This window comes from Dermacentor variabilis, chromosome 8 (assembly GCF_050947875.1).
Source record: "Dermacentor variabilis isolate Ectoservices chromosome 8, ASM5094787v1, whole genome shotgun sequence".
Taxonomy (NCBI): domain Eukaryota; kingdom Metazoa; phylum Arthropoda; class Arachnida; order Ixodida; family Ixodidae; genus Dermacentor; species Dermacentor variabilis.
Genome location: NC_134575.1, coordinates 8,083,497 through 8,104,582, shown reverse-complemented (window position 1 = coordinate 8,104,582; position 21,086 = coordinate 8,083,497). Strand labels below are relative to the sequence as shown.

General features: G+C 46.8%; 1 protein-coding gene across 1 annotated transcript in view; it reads right to left on the bottom strand.

Annotated features, from left to right (window-relative positions):
* Positions 1-16,036, bottom strand: part of LOC142590861 (uncharacterized) — a 29,543-nt gene extending 13,507 nt beyond the window's left edge. Inside the window, exons 1-11 of the mRNA XM_075703259.1 lie at positions 15,893-16,036; positions 14,979-15,038; positions 12,103-12,209; positions 10,238-10,437; positions 8,186-8,439; positions 6,669-6,843; positions 4,332-4,406; positions 3,124-3,234; positions 2,778-2,831; positions 2,296-2,367; positions 791-865 (exon numbers count right to left, since the gene is read on the bottom strand). Coding sequence (XP_075559374.1) covers positions 791-865; positions 2,296-2,367; positions 2,778-2,831; positions 3,124-3,234; positions 4,332-4,406; positions 6,669-6,843; positions 8,186-8,439; positions 10,238-10,437; positions 12,103-12,209; positions 14,979-15,004 — 1,149 coding nt within the window. The 5' untranslated portion in view covers positions 15,005-15,038; positions 15,893-16,036. The remainder of the gene's footprint in view (positions 1-790; positions 866-2,295; positions 2,368-2,777; positions 2,832-3,123; positions 3,235-4,331; positions 4,407-6,668; positions 6,844-8,185; positions 8,440-10,237; positions 10,438-12,102; positions 12,210-14,978; positions 15,039-15,892) is intronic.
* Positions 16,037-21,086: the final 5,050 nt, after the last annotated feature.

The window sequence follows — 21,086 nt, the reverse complement described above, 5'->3', positions numbered from 1 at the left end:
TGCTGAATATTCACTTCTCAAACAAGGGATACGAACACTTGTTGGAGTCTCGAGGGAGGGAAACCGTTGCAAGTTAAGACTGCTGGTTCTGCTAAAGGAGAACCGTGGCTTCTGCACACAGGCAACCGTTCCAAGGGCGGAAGCACGCGGCAGATGACTTATTCTCCAGCTATGCAATAACAGTGCGTGACTGCCCGCATGCAAATTTGTTGCCTCGTTTAAGCATAGTAATTTATGATTACCCAGTCTGGACGGTGCTTGCACCCCTTCAAAAAGATGTGCGAGGGCTGCAGCATTAGAACCCCCCTAGTTTGAGGCAACACTCGGCATGCATCTGGCGGCTTACTGTTCCCTTGCTTGATTGCTGTAATTCTCATGGTGCTCAATATGAATGAAAGCACATGTTTCTCATTTAGAAGCTCCTCAATTAACTGGCCGTCCAGTTACATGTGTATCAAATAATCTAAATAAATCTTTCTTTTTTTCTTTGCAGTATGGAATTATTTAAAAGTTTGTATTTCGTTTGCCTTAGCAAGGATAACATATTCAATATTTGATACGCCAAACATTTTCCACAATCGAACACCCATATTAAATAGAAAACTCCAGGCGACGTACCGGTACGTAGTGCAGTACTAAAGATTACGGTGAAGACACCGGACTGCATCATGATGGAATGCCAGCGCTGTGCGAACTAGGCAATACTTTGTGCAATTGAATATTGATGGCCTTTTTCGTTGTTTCCGCAAGACCATGTAAGTTTACAGGCACAGTGCGGATGAAATCATACCGGCGGCCCAGCTGGTCCAGGGGGACCGGGACGACCTCTTTTCCCGCGACGGCCAGGATCTCCTTTCTCGCCTTTCTGCGGCACAAAAATGGACGTTTGCGCTACACACATGGCACTTCTCTGATTTAATAACGCCACTCGTGTTCTCACAATATTGGTCGCAAGGAAAAGAGTCAGAACGCAGAAAGAACATATGTATAAAAAAAATAGGGACGACATGCATTCGGTGAAGGTGCGCGCGATGAGACCGGCGCGTGATCGCACTTCGAACTTCCAGCTTTATTCATTCAAGCAGACAACTTATACCTGGTGGTGGTGTGGGAGAGGATGGCAAAGAGGCAGCCATGACAATGCTCCAAAACTCGTCCAAACCAAGAACTTGCAGAACGCTCAGTAAATTGGACTGTTGAATATTTTATTAAGAAGATGGTAATGAGACAGCCTCACATTAAACTACACGTCGATATATCGTACAAGTGAACAACCTCTTGCCCAGAGACGCCGATCGCCTGGTGTAACTTCTAATTCCTAAGAGTCATAATGAGGATATCCAGCAAGACCGCGTAATAAAAACTCTTCATGGCACCATACAAGTAATAGTTCCAATAACGAGCCTGTGTCGCTTGTAGTGTATGCGATTTACGTATATGGTGGCTCAATGTTTAAAGAAAGCTATAAGTGGTTTTAGTGCAGCCAATGACATAAGCACGCGAACGCTTATTGAGCAGATAACAGGGTAACGAGAAAGAGACAGATGAAAATGAAGAAAATAAAACAAAAATAAGAAATACCACACGTAAGCTACGGAGTTGGACGGAGACAGCCACACAGATTTAAAGAGCAGGCTAGTCCCCGATTCAGAAAGACTAGCGGACATTGGCAGGGTGCTTGATACTTCAGACCGGTAATCGCCCGTGTGTTGTTGCAACAGACAAGGTGAAGTACGAGGGAGAAAACTTACTTGCCATTCAGCGCGGCCTTCGAGACTCGACGGTGCGAGCTGCGCGCAGCCCGATCTCGGAGACCATGCTTGAAGGCAATTAAGTTAATGTCACTAGGTAAGGGAGCGAAGGAAAGAAGGAATGGCAAAGGCCCTGGAGTTTAAAGTAGGCCAGAAGGGCCCGCAAGGCGTCGGAGAAGGTTAAGGCTACGCTTAGTCCTGCATAGCGGACAATAGATATGACGCTCTCTGCAGAAGAGGCCGACATTGAACGTTGCAGTGTTACCCTTCTTGCTTGATATGCGTTGCAGAGACGCATATTAAGTGCTATCAGATCAGCACTCAAGTCGCGTTTGTTTCTCTCTTACTCCCCTGTCCCAATGTTGCTTTCCTTGGATTGACGAAACGTCAACCTGCATCTCGAGATATAAAGTTCGCATCTATAAGACGGGTGCTGTTGTCTCAGAACAGCACTGCACCGTGGTCAACTGAATTATTCTGCTGATGATGGTGACGATGATTGTGATGAATGAGGCACAGGCATGCAGGCATAGGCTTTGCTCACTTCTGGAATGAAATCCTCCCTCCTGAAGGACGCTCCCGGCTCACCCTTGCTTCCCGGTTCACCTTTGTCGCCCTGCAGGAATGACGTTTTCCATGGCTTCCACAGAGGTGACTTCTCGGAGTGTCAAGCAATTGTGTGGTGTTTTAGAGGCCCGACATATAGTTCAGCAAGATAGCTCATATATATATATATATATATATATATATATATATATATATATATATATATATATATATATATATATATATATATATATATATATATATATATATATATATTCCTTGTCAACAGTTTCGAGGGCACTGCGTAGATGACTGGACGTATCGTCAGGCAGCGCGCTAGAAACCCTGATGTCGCAGAGTGGAAGGCGTCATCTTAAAATCAGCTGACGACCTGTCTGCGATACCTTGTCGGCGGTATTTCTTATAACACAGTGTCGGGGGCTGCTACACTCGGTGAACAACAGGCAGAACGAGACATACCTTCAACCCGATCAAGCCGCGTGGCCCGCGAGGACCTTCATCTCCTTTTTCACCCTGTCGGAGGAACAGGCAAGATTATGCTGATATGTATGACAATCCGCCAATGCGCAGCAGCTTGCTGTTAAAGCACAAGAGGTAATTCATGTTAACTTTCGCGCGACAGGAAAGTTTTGATAATGACGACGAGATGGCAAGTCATGCAATGCCAGGAGTAGAGTGTGCATACCCATTTTGTATGGGGACGCGCTATAATGCGAGGACGTATATCCAAAAAGACCCGTGGTCAACTGTGAACACGTGCACTCACTGATATGCTCAAACTTATCGTGAGTATGCTGTATCTTACCTTGAGGCCCGGCTCGGCCGACCTCTTCCAGGGTTCCGTCTCAGATGCTGGCTTGTCTTGGCTGCCGTGCGGCTCCGCACGCTCCACCCACGGTACGCCGGAGGCGTCATTCTGCACTCGAATAAGTAAGGGGAGTTGTGCCATACATGTAGTACTCGTACATATAGGCTGTCCCGGCTATAATTAGCCAGGACATCAACTATAAAAATATAGAGAAAGTGAATTCATGCGATAATAAAGCTGATGTCATGTTGTTGGCAGTCGTCTTCCGCAATTGAGGTTACTTACTGTAAGAAATCTATTACAATAGGCCGAAATTAGGTAAGCACCTTACAAAATACTGATGTCTATTTTCGACTAATACGGTAGCTTCACACAACCGTTGAAAACATCAAATTTTGTCATGGTTATTTACGCGCGGCCCGTTTCTCCTCGTTGACAAGAGAGCGCGAAAGGGAACACAAGTAAGTCTTTGTTTTCATAGATAAATCCCCCCAACCCCCCATTTGCCCCGTATCTTTTTCTTCTTGCTGCTCTGTTCATCCGACGGCGCGCACATTTAACCCTAAAAACTACAGGGGAAAGAAAGAGGGAAAGAGGAGCATGTTATGCTTGCGAAGCCCAGAGTAGGCGAGCAGTGAGAGAGAGCCCCCCCTGGTGAAAGCGATAGGCGTGGCGCTTTTGCCTATCTTTATAATCATGGACAACTGACGCCGGCCAACACCATTATCGGTACGCCACCGCTTCGATTAAGAGGCCGACCAGATGAAAGTCGCAATCATCCATGTGCAAGTGTTTTGAGTGCACGGTCTTCGAGGCACACAATCCGGATGTAGAGGTAACTTCTCGCTTTCAGCGGTAAAGGCATGGCGCGGTACAAATATCTGTGTTCGGACAACGCTCTCTAACTTTCTCGTTTACGCGTAGTAGTTGAAATAGTATTTAAACACTGGTTCAATATTTTCAGCAAATAAGTACTGCAGCCGAATTCACATGTTAATTGTATTCGCCATTGGGTGCGTACCTTCGCTCATATTACACCCAGTATTAGGACTGGCTGGAAAACGCGCTTACGAACAATTCTAGCGTTAAAGGGCTTTGCTCACACGATGTTCTTACGCTTGAACCGTCTGTAAAAGCAAAATACTCTGTCTGCTTGTTTTCGCCAGACTACTTCAACCATGATAAATTGCAGCGACCAAACTTGCCTGATATCCTAGAGTGTCCTGGCAAAGAGGCACAAGTACTGGGACGCTGAAAAGCCGCAGAGTCTGTATGCGGCCCTAAAGGGGAGAGAAATACAGAAACAAAAAGTTATAATGCGAACAACTTATATCCAACTGAGTATATCTCATGCGACGAACTCTATAACGCAGTGGTGTTTGATGCAAACATTACATTCACAGATGCTGTGTCTCTTATCAGCGCCGACCTTTGCACTGAGGACCCTGCTACCTTTAGCGAGTCTATAACCAGTATAGCGAAGAGGTCGCTTTTCACTGTACACTTTACGTATCGCTGTAGAAAACGCGGCTTGTACTAACAAAGGTTCCTAACAGAGTTATTGCTGGTAGCCCGACTTAACATCTTGCGTAAGAGACAGTTACCGGTGCAAATCCAAACATGAGGCCAATTACAGGTCAGACTAACAATTACAGTTTAGCGCTAAAGCGAGTGAGATGTGGACATCTCGCCTAGCTCATTTCTATTTGCCTAACGTTAGCACATTTCGCCGTCTGCCCCCATGCAGGCATTTCAACAGTGTGAAAATTCGTAGGGCGTAAAGACCCGAAGGTGCACAGTGGGCTTCAGAAGAACCCCCAGTTGGGCTAGCCATATTCCGGTCATCCCGATTACAGAGCACACGTCCTTCTCGCGTTCGTGCCCATGCGGGTGTGAGCGAGGCTCGCTCACTAAGCGATGGTCCTTCACTCCGCGGCGCAACGCGAACAATGCGCAAAGGTCCGTCAGCTCCCCGACAGGGAGCAGAGAAGATGCGAGGCAGCCAATAGATGCGGTACTCAGAAAATACCACACAGCACGATAGGCACGGCTTCTGCGCGAACGCTTTCGCAAGACCGATCGAGTACGCGTGGCTGCGGCTAAGTGCCACGTCCAACTGGTGGCGGGTCTGCAGAGCACCCGCCGCGTTGAGGAAGCACTCCGTGGTTGTAGGACTGGTTTAGAGATCGGGGGGCTCAGCGGTGAGAGAGCTTCAGGGAGGGCCAATCCAAGCGGCGCGTCCAGGTGGCGTGTACTCGCACAAGCGACCCGCGCTGTAGAGGGAGGGAAAAGCACGGGGTGCGCGGGAAAGTGGTCCCGACGTGGTCACTGACTCACACAAGTTCGAGTTCTTGCTAATTGCGATGACGGACGCCGCAGTGGAAGGATCCAGAGTAATTCTGAGCTCACGAATTTTTTTAGCGCTCGCACAAACCATGGCACATGAGTGTTTTTGAATAATTGCGCCCCCATTGAAGTGTGGTAGCCGCCGGGAACATAACCCGCGGGATCGTGCTCAGTCAGCACGATAACGGCAGGGTGCACAACCTGCTCTTCTCAAAAGGACAGAAAAAAAGATGTGCGGCAACTACCGTGGATAATTGTCAATCTAAGCGAACAGCCGAACGCTTCAAGAGCGCTACTCTCTTTATTAAAGGAATGGTGCGCTTGAGGGCGCATATTTCATGCAGTGAAGATATTTAGGTTGCGTTCGTGGCTCCACTGCGTTATTCAGTAGAGAACAGAGCCCTTGACCAGCACACCTGTAGCTTTAGTATGGGTGGACAGAAACCACCAACCACGATAGCGGACGAAAGAACCAAAGAAAGCTTAGTCGCTTGAATAATGTACAGATGTGTGCACATGTTAGTGTTTTTTGACGCACACAAGTAGCTTGCCGAGAAATCGCGCAAGAATAAAGTTTATAAAAACAACTTAACTGAGCCCCAGCTCGCACTTAGTATAAGCGCGCACTCTAATGAATCTGGAGTAACTAATCATGTTCTAGGTTTCAAATGTGAATTATTGAGCGGTCATCGCGTAAACGCGCCGAAACCGAGCAACAAAGAAGACACCGACACAGCACTGCGCCTGTCTTCTTTTTTTGTCCCGTTCCCGCGCTCTTTTCTTCATGATAATCATGTACCCTTATATAAGTATAACATATAGGCTTAGTGAAAGAAAATAAAAGCTCTGCGTATTTATACTGAAGCAAGAGAAGCACTAACGGGAAAGCTTATTGAACTGGAGTTCGCGGGACAATGTAGGAAAAGAAAGCGAGAAATTGAAAGCGCGGAAGAGAAAGCCACACGTACTTCCAGAGCAGACGCTATTTCTCGGGTATTCTCGCTGAGATCACGATCGGGATCTACGCAGGGGCCACATCATTCTTAGAATCGACAACGTGCTTAAGTACCGGAGAGCTGGCGAACGTAAGGAAGCGACGCGTAGTGGGGGGCGGTGGAGTGATACTGTATATGCACGTGTGCACAAGTGCCTGAGGCTTGGCCAAGAGGGCAGAATCGGCGGCCAAGGGAGCGCACCAGGAACTTCCCGCTGAGGATGGGTCCCGCCTGCGCCAGGTAGAGGGTGGAGGCGTGGTCGAACACAAGCTCCTTGGGGATGCGCGTCGCGTGCTGCGCCATGCGCACGTCCTGCAGCGTGCTGCAGTTGAGCAGCTCCAGGCTCAGCTGGTTGCCAGTCGCCGTCATGCTCAGCCTGCGCATACAACGACTGCGCTGCGATGCACTGACTCGGCGGCCGAACGCGTGGTTCAGCAAGCTTCCAACACTTGGTTTCCGGAAAACAAGGAGCTCTGTAGACGACCTCTTCATCAATGCGACCGGCAACTTAGCACGCAGAGCAAGGGGAAAACGTCGCCCATCTGTCCATACATCAGGCCAACAGTCCAATCGTTTCTTACCTAGCGCCTTCTTGCATAAGCTGCAAAGCTCACTGCAAATTAGCTACATGTCCCGAAGTTTCGCTCGGCTATGCATTGTGTGCGCATGCATAATAAATAAAAGTCGGTTATTACAGAATGCACGACTGACATGCAGCGGTCGTCTATTTGTTTAGTGCGCGATCGAGCATAACTTGTAGACCTATGATAAATCTAGCCAGGTGTCATGTGCGGCCCACAAGCGTGCATAATTACGGTTTTTGAATCCTATACTTTCTTATATTAGGCCACTCTGCACCCAAACGAACCTGGACAGACATTCACGTGGGCAAACTCTCGCGCTCTTATTGCGTTTCTCAATTATGCGATCATCCATTGATGTGCTCAGTAGTTTTGCAATTCGCACTGACTAGAAGACTTCAAACATAAAAAGTTACACAGTCCGTTTGAAACGTTCAGTCGGCTTCGTCCGACGCCTTTAGTTGCGCAATGAGCGCCTGCTGCATGCGCGCTGCTCGTGGACGGTCTCCTTCACGACAGAGCACACTGCTTGTGGCATGCAGGGTTGAGCCGAGACCGAAATGGAAAGGTTCGAAGCCTTCGGCTACACCCTTTCTCTTCTATGGAAAATAAATAATATTGTTTTAAAAACAAACAAAAATACGAAATAAAAATTATAATTAAAGAGCACTTCAGCATCCACAAACAACACATACAGTATTAAGGACAACAAAGGCGGCACAACAACAACAAACACAAGTCACCGCTTAAAATCGTCCGTAGTCTTTCTAAGCACACATTAATGACAAACATTTTTTCCCTGCACTGAACGCTGTCATCCCAAAGCCGATAGCCGGTCAAACCAAAGTGCGCGGCTTGTCACACTGAAGTGCGCGGGCACGCGTAAATTATAAACGTAAAGACAGAAGTGAAATGTCCATTATGGTTACGCGCATCGCTTCGTTCACACGAAGATGAAGAGACGGAGGCCAAGTCTTCTCGCATTGTTAAAAAAATACAGTTACGTGTGTCCGCCTCCCTCAGTGTCACAAACACCGTGTTTTGCCATACAGCAAGAGCTAGTCTCGTTTAGAGCCGATTGTTAGCCTTGCATCGCGCATTGCTTCCACTACTCGTGGCAACGTGCCGAAGCGTCACCTGATCCATCCGTGCGGTCCGGTGGCCTGCTTGGGCAGCCGGAAGGTGGCCAGGCGCTGCGATCCGAGGTGCATGGACACGTCCGTGTAGTACAGGCTCACGTGGGACGCGTCGCGCGACACTGCCAGGCCCAGCTGGACCAGCGTCTCGGACGGATTCACGACGGCAAACAGGAACTGCTCGTCCTCAATCGAACCGGAAGGAGCCTCAGCGTGGCCGGAGCCAGGGTGAGATGCGGCTGGCCGGAACACCGCCTGCGGCGCCACACATGCGGGCCACTGGTCGCAACTGCAGACTGAATATCCCGGCATGTCGCACGGGAGCTGCTGCTTTTACAGCGGAGCGGTATATGGCTAGGGTACCATAGAATTTTCGTGTCCGCACACAAAAATTATCATCACCAATAGCTCAAAACCCCGCAAGCATTCATACCCAGTAAGCAAGCAAAAAAATGCAATGGTTCATAGCCCCGTAAGGCAGAGGCTACACCCACTCAGCAAAGTGAAGCGAACAGTGCTTACATTCTTCTTAATCACGCATAAAACATGCAGAGCAGCATGTCTAAAACTACCATCATCAATGGCTCATACAGGTACGGCACAGGTTCCACGTGGGAACATTGTGTGAGGGGTAGAGTACATATTTTTGTTCTACAGAGAGCTACCGAGACAATATAGATATCCCTCATATGTCATAGCCCCGTAAGGTCACTCACTTTGCGTGGGTTAGTTGCGATGACGCTACCCCTGTGTTCGTTTTCGGTAATTTTAATGGGAATGTGTCGGGACCGAAAAGGGAGGGGTTTACGCGTTTCGTGTAGCAGAGATATCGCTTGCGACGCCACACCGATCCGGCCCGACCGACCACCCAGTGGCGTGCGTGCATCGATTTGACGTTATCAAAGAATGTGTTCGCAACTGCGAGTAGGCCGATCAGTGTATATCATCGCGACCACAAAGCCATCGTGATCGCCGTTAATGAGTGACAATGAGTGATGCAATAAAGTCTTTACCACAAGTTTTCTTACCACGATGTTTACAGGTGCGCTGGTCATCCACCTTCGCAGGGCTAAATGTCCTTGAATTTTTGTTGTTCTTAGCGCATTCGTTCCTGTTGTCTTTTATTCAGCGTGGCCGCCCACTTACAACCAGAACATGTGTATCACTCATGATTATTTCAACACCAGGTGTTGAAATAATCATGTCATTAAGTCACTGGTCCATGTTTAGCCTATCAGCCAACATAAGTCCACGGGCTGTAATCGAAGACCTCTTCCAGCGACCTCCAGTTGTAGTGCATCAGCCAAGTCCATCTAACGCCTACAAATTTCCACTCTCGTTATTCCAGCCAACCCTCTGCAATCTACACCTATAGATGTTTGCCTTCATATGGTTGTCATTTCGTGTCTGTTGGATGCAAACTGCATATATATCCCCTGTCGATTTTAGCCTTAGCATATTTTGCAAGGCCTGCCTATCAGTTCATATCTTTTATGTCTTCACTACAACTACGCCTAAGTATCCCTACTCCTACATTTATATTCTAGCAAAGAATTCTCTGGAATACATGTACAGTAACCGTCGCCCTAGCTTAATGTGGTTTTGATATTAGAAGTAAATAATTCTCGGTAAAAGCCCTGATGGAACTCGAAGGGCAGTACTGACAGGCTGTTTAAAACTTCAAGCTGGTTAAGTTAAGAAGCTACAATGACGTTGGAAAGTCAGTACGTGCCTATAACTGCCTTACTGCCGAGCTCCTCTAGCGTAAGATTTCCTCGTGTAATCTTCGTACGAAGTTATTCGAGTGAAGTGAATCAATCAGCTACTCCAACATAATGCACACTGCAGAAATTACGCAGCAACAGGCGAAAATAAGGTGACACAGCACATTCTGTTGTGCGTGTCTGCTTGGAAAGTGCACGCGTGTTGTCTGGTCCAGCAGGCAACGCGTACCATGTGAAACGTTCCAGCATAGTTTGCTTGGTTGTGCAGACGCGCGTTTCACGTCACTCCGAGAGATATAACAGGACGCGGTCCAAAGCACGCGACTCACGTGCAGGGCGAAGTCCCTGAACAGAGCCGCGGGAAGCAGCAGGCGGTAAGGGAACTTGACGTCCGCTCTGGGGCCGAACTCGAGCGCCAGCGACGGTCCAGACTCCGGGTCGCCGGAGGCGAAGCGCACCGTCTCCGGCGAGGCCGCGCTGCCGCTGGGGCGCACGCGGCGCAGCAGGTCCAACTCGGCAGCAGGGTAGCCTGCACGACGCGACCCGTGTCGATGGGGGAGGGGGGGGGGGGGGGGCGACGACGACGTCCACGCGCACGTGACCGCGGCACTGCGCCTCACGATGAGATGCGATGCGTTTTAGATAGAAATGTTCCTGGCTCAATGATACTGCAACGTGGCGCGGGTACGTTGATATCACCGTCCACCTCAGCGCAGAGCAGGAGTGCACCAGCTATCGCCGGACCTCGCGTTTACTAGTTTCGTCTCTGTTCGGCAACTGCGCTTTCCTCACGCCAGGAACATCCTGTGCTCCCAAAGGTGTCGTGATGCCCTAAGCGAAATCTTTTGGCGGACAGAGTCAGCCGTGTTGGTGACCATGGGTTACCCAAACTGTAGTTTCGTGTATTAATGCGAAAAGCTACGCCTGGGTTAATTAATGTGCTTCCTTACAGCAGTTACATAAGAAAACAGCACAGGCATGAGGCAAAGACTGATAGTTCAGAATAAAACAAGACATGCATTCGTGTCTCAGCTGTCACTAATGCGTTGTTTATTCTCAAGAACAACAATCCAGCCGAATTTGCACATTGCCTCATACAAATAACTTCTTTCACTCGTTAGATTAATGTCGGGGCATAAATGTAGAAGTTAATATTCTGAACTGTGGGCTCAGTTTTTGAGACACGGGAGCTACGAAAATTTGTTGCACGACGTTGGTGTTATCGAAAGCTGGTGAAGCGAAGCACGTATCACCTACCTCCGCTATCACTGTCGATCGAAAAGTTTGCAGAGTCAAATGCACGCGGTCGTTCATAGAAGATTAATTTTGCAGTACCTAGATGGCGGTTCCTCAGAACAAGGTGAATTATCAGCGTCACTGCGCGCACGTAAATAGGCTGTCTCGAGTGTGCGCCCCTCTGGATTGAACGAATGAGCGAGCGCCCGCCATCGCTCATTCCAGCAGCAGAACTGCGCACGACTTAGGTTCTCATTTGAACGATTCATCGATGCAACAAAAGTACGTGGTCTAAAGGAGCTATAACTGTTTTGATATAGCGTCGAGTACATTGATTGCGAGAGACATACGACTCGAGGGATTCTCCAGCTCCCTTGATAATTCAGTTCCAACTGACGGAACTCCTTCCAGACGGAACTCCAGCTCCAAACTGGCTTCTTTCAAAACCTCGACTGCAAGGGAGCCTCAGGACATAATCTGGTGACACTTGTGCTCGTATCTGCGCGATGACTGTTGACACAATTCACTATTTGACCGCAGTTCCGATCAACTGCGCGTTCTCGTGCTATGTTGGCTAAATAAATACCCATTAGGTTTTCGCAATGGTGTGCAACCCATGAGCCATAGGAGGTGAGGACAGCTCAGGTGCGTATGACAACGCATATTCTGATTGGGAAGAGCAAAAAATAAAAAAGGAGAATACGGCACTGTGTAATATCTCTTTTCTATTATCTTTTATGCCCCTAACTCCCTTTCTCCCGCACAGGGTAGCAAGCCGCTCTAAGAACTGGCTAACCTTCCTGTCTTTCCGTCTATTTCTCCTCCCCTTCCTTCTGATTGGGCGTAACTTCTTACTATATCAAATCACACTACTACTGCACCGACTCCTCGCCGGTAAGAACGAAAGAACCTAACGTTTTCAATTATTGTAGATTTGTTAGCAAGAATAACTAATCACCAACAGCAGCCGAGATGTCACGCAGTGGAAAAGGCAAGGAGCGGGTCGACCTTTGCGATGTCGCCAACTGAGCGACCATGAAGCAGACAAAAGCCGTGAACCCGTATCTGAAACACGGAGAACGAGAGAAAAATTGATCGTGTGAGAATCATTGACGGCGGCCGTATAGCCGAACACTTAATTCTAAAAAAAAAAGCTATTTGCTTCAGTAAAGGAACAATGCGCTTAAAGGTTCATGTTTAATACAACGTATTACAGTGAAATCGTAATAAGCCAACAAACACTGACACCAACGACAACATAGGGGAAATTACTTGTGCTTAATAAATGAAATAAAGAAACGGTAAATCAATGGAGATGAAAGTGTATGAAGAAACAACTTGCCGCAGGTGGCGAACGATGCCACAACCTTCGCATTTCGCGCCGCGGCAGCTCAATTGACAGAGCATCACACGCGAAATGCGAAGGTTGTGGCATCGTTCTCCACCTGCGGCAAGTTGTTTCATCATCCACTTTCATTTCCATTGATTTATCGTTTCTTTATTTCATTTATTAAGTACAAGTAATTTCCCCTATGTTGTCGTTGGTGTCAGTGTTTGTTGGCTTATTATGATAGGACTAACAAAAATCGGGCCCCTCGTTTAACCCCCTTTCTTCTCGTTTATTACAGTGAAGGTATTTAAGTAGCGTTTACTGTTTCATTGCATCAATCCAGAGACAACAGAATTGTTGACCAGTGCATCTGTAGCGGCATTGCAAGTGTACATAAAACGAGTACAAGCATTTATTTATTTATTTATTTATTTATTTATTTATTTATTTATTTATTTATTTACAATACTGCCAGTCTCATATCGAGACCATAGCAGGTGGGCATATGATTATACATACAATGCATGTTTTATATACCGAACGGTAAGAACATCAAAACATGTAAACAGAAATAGATCAAACACGTTCAGTGCACAATTTTAGAACAATAATACTATTAATAACAAGAGCGACTCACATAAATAACACACTTCAGGTTAGATGTACGTAAATATTATTGCAATATTATAAAAAACGAAGAAAGAAACAAAAGAGGTAAATGTTTAGCTATAGTCCAGGAAATGGTAGTTCTGACGATTATATGTGCATAAGAACTATTTCTTTCCTAACTACTTATTTCATCTTCCAATAACTTGACAAAATCAGACTGCGATACTGGGTTAGTTATAGATGCATCTAGGTTATTCCACTCGCGAACAACGCGGAGGGAAAAGGAAGACTGAAAAGTATCGTTATTACAGAGGAACTCGTTTAGTGTATATGGATGTTTATGACGAAGTACGCGGGACTCCGAAAAGGTAATGCATGCAGAGGCATTTATTTTTAGTCGGTTGTGTAGTATTTGATGCATAAATTTTAGACGAACTCGTTTTGCTCGAACAGCCAAAGTTTCAAGTCCTGACTGTGTTAGGAGAAGAGTAGGGGAATCACTGCGCCGGTATTTTCGGTGGATAAACCTAATTGCCTTTCTCTGGATGCTTTCCAGTTTAGATATGTTTGTTTTAGTGTACGGGAACCGTACGACATTAGCATACTCAAAGGCAGGTCTCACAAATGTAAGTTAAAGGTTTGACGTTAGTTGGTGCCAACCGCAGGCACCTTTTGAGAATAAAGAGTTTTCGTAATGCACAAGAAGTAATGTTGTTAATATGTGATGTCCAGTTAAGGTCGGACGTTATTGTTAAACCAGGGTACTTATGCTGTTGAACTCTAGTTACGAGGCTACCGTTAAGTGTGTAGTGGAAAAGCGATGGGTGCTTTTTTCTGGTTACTATCATACAAACCATTTTGTTTGTATTAATGGTCATTTGCCAGTTATCACACCATTCGGTTATTTTTGCTAGTGCATTATTGAGCAGAACTTGATCCTCGTGATTACGTATTTTTCTGTATATTATACAGTCGTCTGCAAAGAGTTTAATTTTACAATCAATGTTATTTGTAATGTCATTGATAAAAACCAAAAATAACAGCGGACTTATTACTGAGCCTTGTGGGACGCCTGATGTGACAGGCACCGGAGCAGATGGGATGTTTTCGACGACGACAAATTGGTATCGCTGAGATAAGAAGCTTTTGTCCATGCAGTAATGGGTCCGTTGCCAATCACAGCTGTAATTTTGGCAGTTAGTTTAGCATGGCACACACAATCAAACACTTTACTGAAATCTCCTCATATATAAAAGCCGATTCGTCCCATTTATCCCCAGCAGCACGATCGCCAGCGCAGAAGGCGACTGCTGTTCTCCTCTCCTGCCGCCGGAGGGCGCAGCCACCACAGGGGCAGAAGGCGACCGCGGAATAGGCCTCTGCATCGGCGGTGGGAGAACATGTGCGGCTGCTGGCTCCTTTTAGTGCGTAGCTGCGATGTTTCTTAAATCGACGTTGGCATGAAACGCAAACAACCGTGCCAAAGGTGCTACAAAGCGAAAGGACTACTTGTTGTTTGGCTACTTACGATAGTGGAAAAGATGCCAAACCATTTTAAGACCGCTTGTCCGCATGTTACTATCCGGTCTTCTCGTCATATGGTTTCGCGTGTTTCCCATTATAATAGGGAAAGAAGTTGATTTCTCCTAACGCATGCAATCTCAGCAGTAAAATTTTGTTTTAATCTGAGAATTGTATCGGCCACCATGGTCCGGCCTCTTCAGTTTAGCTGCTAATTTAGGTAGCAACTCGGAGGCAAGCTAATGACAGAAAGAGGCGGTCTTGTAATGGACCTAAATTGGCTGGTGGTGGCGGTGGTGATGGGGATAATGATTGCAATGATTATTTGGCTACAACATTCCTTCAGGTGGGTTTGTGCACCTACTGGAGCTTACCTGTAAACATGAGATGAACTCTGCATAATCGTCAGGAAGTGAAGCGAGGTAAGCAAGTTTCTGTAAAGACCCGAGAATCGAACGGTCAGCATAAGCGACAGAAAGAGGAAGAACTAGGGGACAGTAATCGAAAATGGGGGTGGCCCAAGTTACATGTCCTCAAAGTAGCAGACAACACTGCTCATCCCTTTCAGTCACGGTGCACGCTATTGTGCGTGATTTGTTTTTGCCGGTTATGCACAACAGTGGCGAGAAGAAAAAAAGCACGACATTGAGCTGAGGGTCAATTGAACCCCTATGCTTAAACACAGTATGACTCAGGTTCCCTTCATACTGCAGAGTATTGCTTCGCAGGACCCTTTTACTAAAAGCACTACCATGTCTGACAGAATATGCGACACGTCGTGCTCCATCAGCAATAGCGCAGGAATAGCTTTTCCTTCTTCGTAATGCGTGCGGTTAATAGTTAACTTGCGCGTGTTGTTCCAACCGGTGATTCAAGCCTTCTTAAGAAGAAAAAAAAAAGAACGCGACATCACTGACTATATGTTACACCAAGTTAAGCACTTGTGATATTGAACTATCACTTCAAAGAACAGATCATCCAGTTTCTTTTTTCTTTCAAGCAACTTGCATAAAATATTTTCACTAAATACAAATTTAGTGCAATTTAGACAGTAATCAGAAGACCTCTGCAGTTAAAGTTGACCTCTCGGATTAAGATATTATGTCTGTGTTCGGCAATTTTACGTCTGCGTGTTGCAGAACATTTGTCTCCAGACCAATGACAAAGTCTGTGCGAAGTCGCATCGACAACTGGGCATGTTAGAATTCGATCATTTGAGCCCTTCAAGCAATTGTTTTGCAACTGGATTTCAAAACTCCGCGTCACGCAAGCGAGGCATCCCACTCACCTGACGCAGGCGCCGGGTTCTGTACACGGAGCACGACCCTCAGTGAGCCCCACAGCGGCGGCCGGCGCCTCGCAGACGCGACTGCCCGTCGGCGCATGCGCAGAAGAGGAGACGGCGATCCTTCTCCTCTTCCCGAACCGTCCCGCGCCGGGAAGAAACGTCCCAGTTCGAGGCCGTCCGGTGCTCCCCAAGAATTCTTTAGCCACTCCTGTAGTGAGACTCTCCCTTCAAAAGCTGATCACCATCAATAAAGCGTTCGCGGGAACGAACGAACAAACAGATGTGCGTGCCACATATGGACACAATATAAAATATTATCCATAGCTATTATTCCACGTTAACATAGATATTAGTTGTTTCTTTTGGTAAAAGGTGACGCGCCAATCTGTAAGTTGAAAATTTTTTTTCAGAGGCGGTTGGTTTGTTGGAACACCGGGACCCCTGGACAACTGTGCAACTGTCTTGCGTAGAATATCTTCCCGTTGCTCGTCGCCAAGAAAAAGATGACATCCCTCACATCAAAAGCGCACGCTCTGTTCGACCGTCCGCCGTTTCCGGGCGTCTCCATCATCTCGTACGCGGAGGCCCGTTGCGTACGCGGCTGTTTATGCCTGCACTGGGCGGCTAGGATGCGTGGCGAGGCAGATGCGTCCTTCGCAACCTTGATTTGCCTAGCCTCTTTCTTCCTCCATAAAAGATAAAGGCACATTTTTTGGGGGCGCTCCACATTTGAATTATTTTCTACACAAATGATTGCAACGCTGAATTTGCAAATCTTCAATTGGCCTGGTGGCCCTCCTTGAACACATTGAAAATTTTATCAGCATGGGGGCATGCTTATTCAGAACGTTTATAATATCCTCGTAATAACTAAGTTGATCGATCAGCTGCAGCTTCTTAGGCGTGCCACTACACAGGCCATTTTGCAGGGGCGGGCTTCCTTCTCTTTCTGATGTTTTTGCTGCTCCTGATTTCCGTTACACTGAAATGAATGGCTGCGTTGCAATAACGCATTTGCTACTCCCCTCCATTACACTGAAATAAATGGAGTCGCATTCCTGGCGCTAGCACGATTACAGAGAAAGGCCGCGTAAACTTGACGCATAATGCAGCGCTGCAGCAGCGCAAGTGCGGTACGCATTGGCTCACCGTGTATAAGATTTACAACAGCGATGCGTGCATAATGCGGCAGTGAGAGCCTGACGCCTCGAGCAACAAATTCGTGTCATGTCACTGCTCTTTGTATTGCTCTGTTTCAAATGATATTAAAGTTCTCTCTGTACGTGACCAAAGCAGAATCGGAGAAATGTAAGGGTCTTAGATTTAGTACCTACAAATACCTGAAGGATGATTCTAAGTCTTCTCGTCAATCGCCAGGACTTTCAAGTTAGTGGATTCAATAGCAAGAAGCTCATCGCAGAGGTATAAAGCGGCATTCCTAGTTAGACCACAACTGATCACTTTGAGCATCCACGTTCATGTAAGGTCCTGTCTCATCACATGGCTAGGTGTCCAGGGAAAACAGGGGGAGAGCGGTAGATGGAAATTCAAGACGATGAGAAAGACGAGAACAAGGTGAAAGCGGGAGCCAACGTTTCGCCAATTGGACTTGCCTTTTTCAAGACCTTGAAAAGGACAAGTCCACTTGCTGAAACGTTGGCTCCAGCCTTCAACTTATTCTCGTTTTGCTCATCACATGACTAGGTGTCACTCAAAAAAAGTGGACTTTCAGCAAGGCTTCACTCCTACGTCACGCTTTCTTTTTTTCTTTTTTTTTAGTGCCAAGAAAAGTTCTCGTGACCGCGCTCGAAAAATTGGACAGTCGCCCCTTTACAAGGAAAAAGCTCTAGGACACTGGTCCAGACGGGCTTCGGCACTCAAGGCCTTAAGGGCTTTGCTGAAGTTTTTAAGGACATGCGAATTGTGCGACCGTCTTTGAGTGTTGTAGCGCGCAGTATCGCGTTACTGTGTGAATTTTCCGGTTTCCTTTTTTTCCCTCTTCTTCTTTCTCCTTTTATTCCCTTTACCCTTTTCTCCAGCACAGGGTAGCCAGCCGGTACTTACACTGGCTAACCTCCCTGTCGTTCCTCCCCTTTGTCTTCCCTCTTCCCTCTTCTTTTTTTTAACAAATTAACGTTTGTTTTTCTGAGCCAAAAATGCACTGAGACTGAACCACTTCAATACAACATACTGAATCGAGTTCAATTTGGCAGTGCCTAGTTTACTGACTTAATCCGCGCCCGTATTAAAAAAACCTCCCTCGTAGTATTTGTAGTACTAGCGAAAGCTGAAAGTCCCAACGCAACGTTACGGTATAAGGCATCATAAAATTTCGCAACCGATGCAGTGCCTGCTGCGCGCGTGGAGCGACGCGAGTGCTTCCGCGACGGATTGCGCGCTGTCCGTGTCAGCAAATGTCTTAACCGCCGCGGTAGCTTAATGGCTATGGCATTCTGTTGTCAATCTCGAGGACACAGATTTCATTAGATCAATCAATCAATCAATCAATCAATCAATCAATCAATCAATCTTTTGCGAAGCCAACCAGTGGCTCATATTTCTACATGTGGCTGTGGCTCCTGTTACTATCTTAATAAGCAAAGCCTCACATTTGCAAGAGACGCAGTGCACTGATAAGCGTATAGTATGATGGTATGGTATGATGTACTTTACTAATATCCCGAAGATCAACCCTTAGGAGTGACGCAGGCGGCTCCCGCGTCGGGACAGTAAGGTGTAACCTTACCGCCGTATCGTGGGCCTTCTGGACGGCCTGTACTTGATCTAAAAGAACTCCACTGTGTAGGACTCGCCGCCACCAGTCTCCCTCTTTGTCACAGTCTGTGAAAGACACAGGACACTGCCAAAGCATGCGGTCCAGAGTAATGATGCCATTACACTTCTCGCAATTGATTGGTACCTCTCTTTCTGGATATATCTTGCTAATAAAGTTTGGACTTGGATAAGTTCTTGTCTGCAACAATCTCAGAGTCACCGCTTGAGCTCTATTGAGCTTAGCGTGTGGCACTGGGAATTCCCTCCTGTTCATGTAGTAATGCCTCGTGATTTCATTACATGGAAGTAATTGGTCCCTGTTCTCCTCCTGTATATTATTAGGGTGCATAATTTTTTTTTAGTGGTGGTCCATAGGAGGGCGCTCCTGTGCTCGGTCATTAACACAACGTCTACTTTGGCCTGCATAGGTCTTCCCACCGCACCATCGATACCGAACACTCAACACGGTTCACGCAGGGCTCCGTGTTTTTATTTCTTTTTTTTAAGTTCTCGAAGACCAATTTCTAACCGGCGCGAACGATTCGTGCACGCAAGCCATCCAGCATCTGCGGTTCTGAAAAAAAAAACCGCAGAGATGGTATGCCTATTAGTGTTTTTTTTATTATTGTGGGTCGTCTAATGGACGTGTGGTATCATTTCACATTGGTCGCCCTATGTGGTCGGCGCGGGTTTTGGTGATTTGTTGCCCTTTACGGTTGACTGGATGGCACCAGAGACAACAGTCAAGACTGAGCAGAGAAAGCCTGCCGAGGTTATAAAGCAACCTCGAAAATTGGTTACTAAATATATAGTCTGCATAACGTGAGGCCACGGCTTTATGAGAGCAGATTGTAGGCCAAGGCGCGTCTCTTATTAAACATATTGCAGTGCGCAAAATCCCATAGTTACGAATATGAGCATGTATGTCAACCCACAGTTGTTAAAAAAACTACGGTTTAAACGCTGTGGAGAATAGTAGGAAGATAACTTATACATAAAAAGGGCGCATTCCCCGTGTTTCCGAAAAGTGGCTCGAACATCGTCTCGTGATTGCTTAATCGCCACATTTTTAGCTTGTGTAGTCAATACCGACACGTTTGCACATATTGATTATGGTGCTACGCTCCATACCTTAGTTATACCATTGCTCTAGTGAGTAATGCCATCGGTGGCGACCAACAACGGGTCATTCTAAAATGTAGGCACCTACGATTAAAAGTATCTTTGCCAGCAGTGCATACCTTTCCTGGGACAAGGCACAGTTTGTTGTGGCACGGTTCTTCCCCTCGCACGAGGGATCGGAGTTCGATTAATTGTGCTCTGCAGCGACAACTATCAGCGGTGATCTTGAGTGGGTAAACTTAACAAAATTCGCTGACCAATCAGTTCAACAGAAATCCGCAAGATGGGTCGAGCTTAATGAAAGACATGAGCATCTATAGCGAAACGACTTTTTTCATTAATTTTGTTTTCTATTTATTTATTTGTTTATCTATCTATCTATCTATCTATCTATCTATCTATCTATCTATCTATCTATCTATCTATCTATCTATCTATCTATCTATCTATCTATCTATCTATCTATCTATCTATCTATCTATCTATCTATCTATCTATCTATCTATATAATCCGTATGGGTTTCCTTTGTACCATCGTGCTACTCCCTGGTGGACGACAATCTTTCTCTTACTATGTATCGATATTGTCACAGTACAGTAGGAGACGGGAAAGCCAATGTCGAGGACGTGTAAAAGCACTTTATCAGCGCAGTCAACGCGATGTCGTTGTCGTCTCTGCTTTTCTACTCCCGCGCTACTTAGCGTCGTTTTCATCGCCTGGCACATACTCGCGGCGAGCATAGAAGATGTGACATTTGCCTTTGAAAAGGAGGCATCGTCCCGATGCACCAACGTCCGAAGGCTGTGCACAGACGGTGCAAAGTTGAGGTCATGAGGAAAAGTATGGCTTCATACGAAGCACGTGCACAACCTCGGGCAGATGCCGCTGGCGTTTGGAGCAGTTATGGCTGTGGGGGACCACTTCATAATTCACATCACTGATGCGGCGCAGAACTGTATACGGGCCAAAGTATCTCGCAGGAGCTTCTCAGACAGCCCCCGCCGACGAATTGGAGGCCAGACCCACACCTGGTCACCGACGTTGCATGTGACAGGTCTGTGCCGAATATTGTAGTGTAGGGCATCGTATTCCTGTTGTTCTTGGATTCGCAAACGCGCAAGCTGCCTGGCTTCCTCTGCGCTTTGCGTAAACTCCTCGGCACCGGTCTCGTCGTCACCGCACTCGTGCGGCAGCATTGCGTCCAACATTGTTGTCACTTCCCGGCCCTAAACGAGGTTGAAAGGCGTCACGCGTGTTGTCTCTTGGCGCGCCGTATTATACGCAAATGTAACGTAT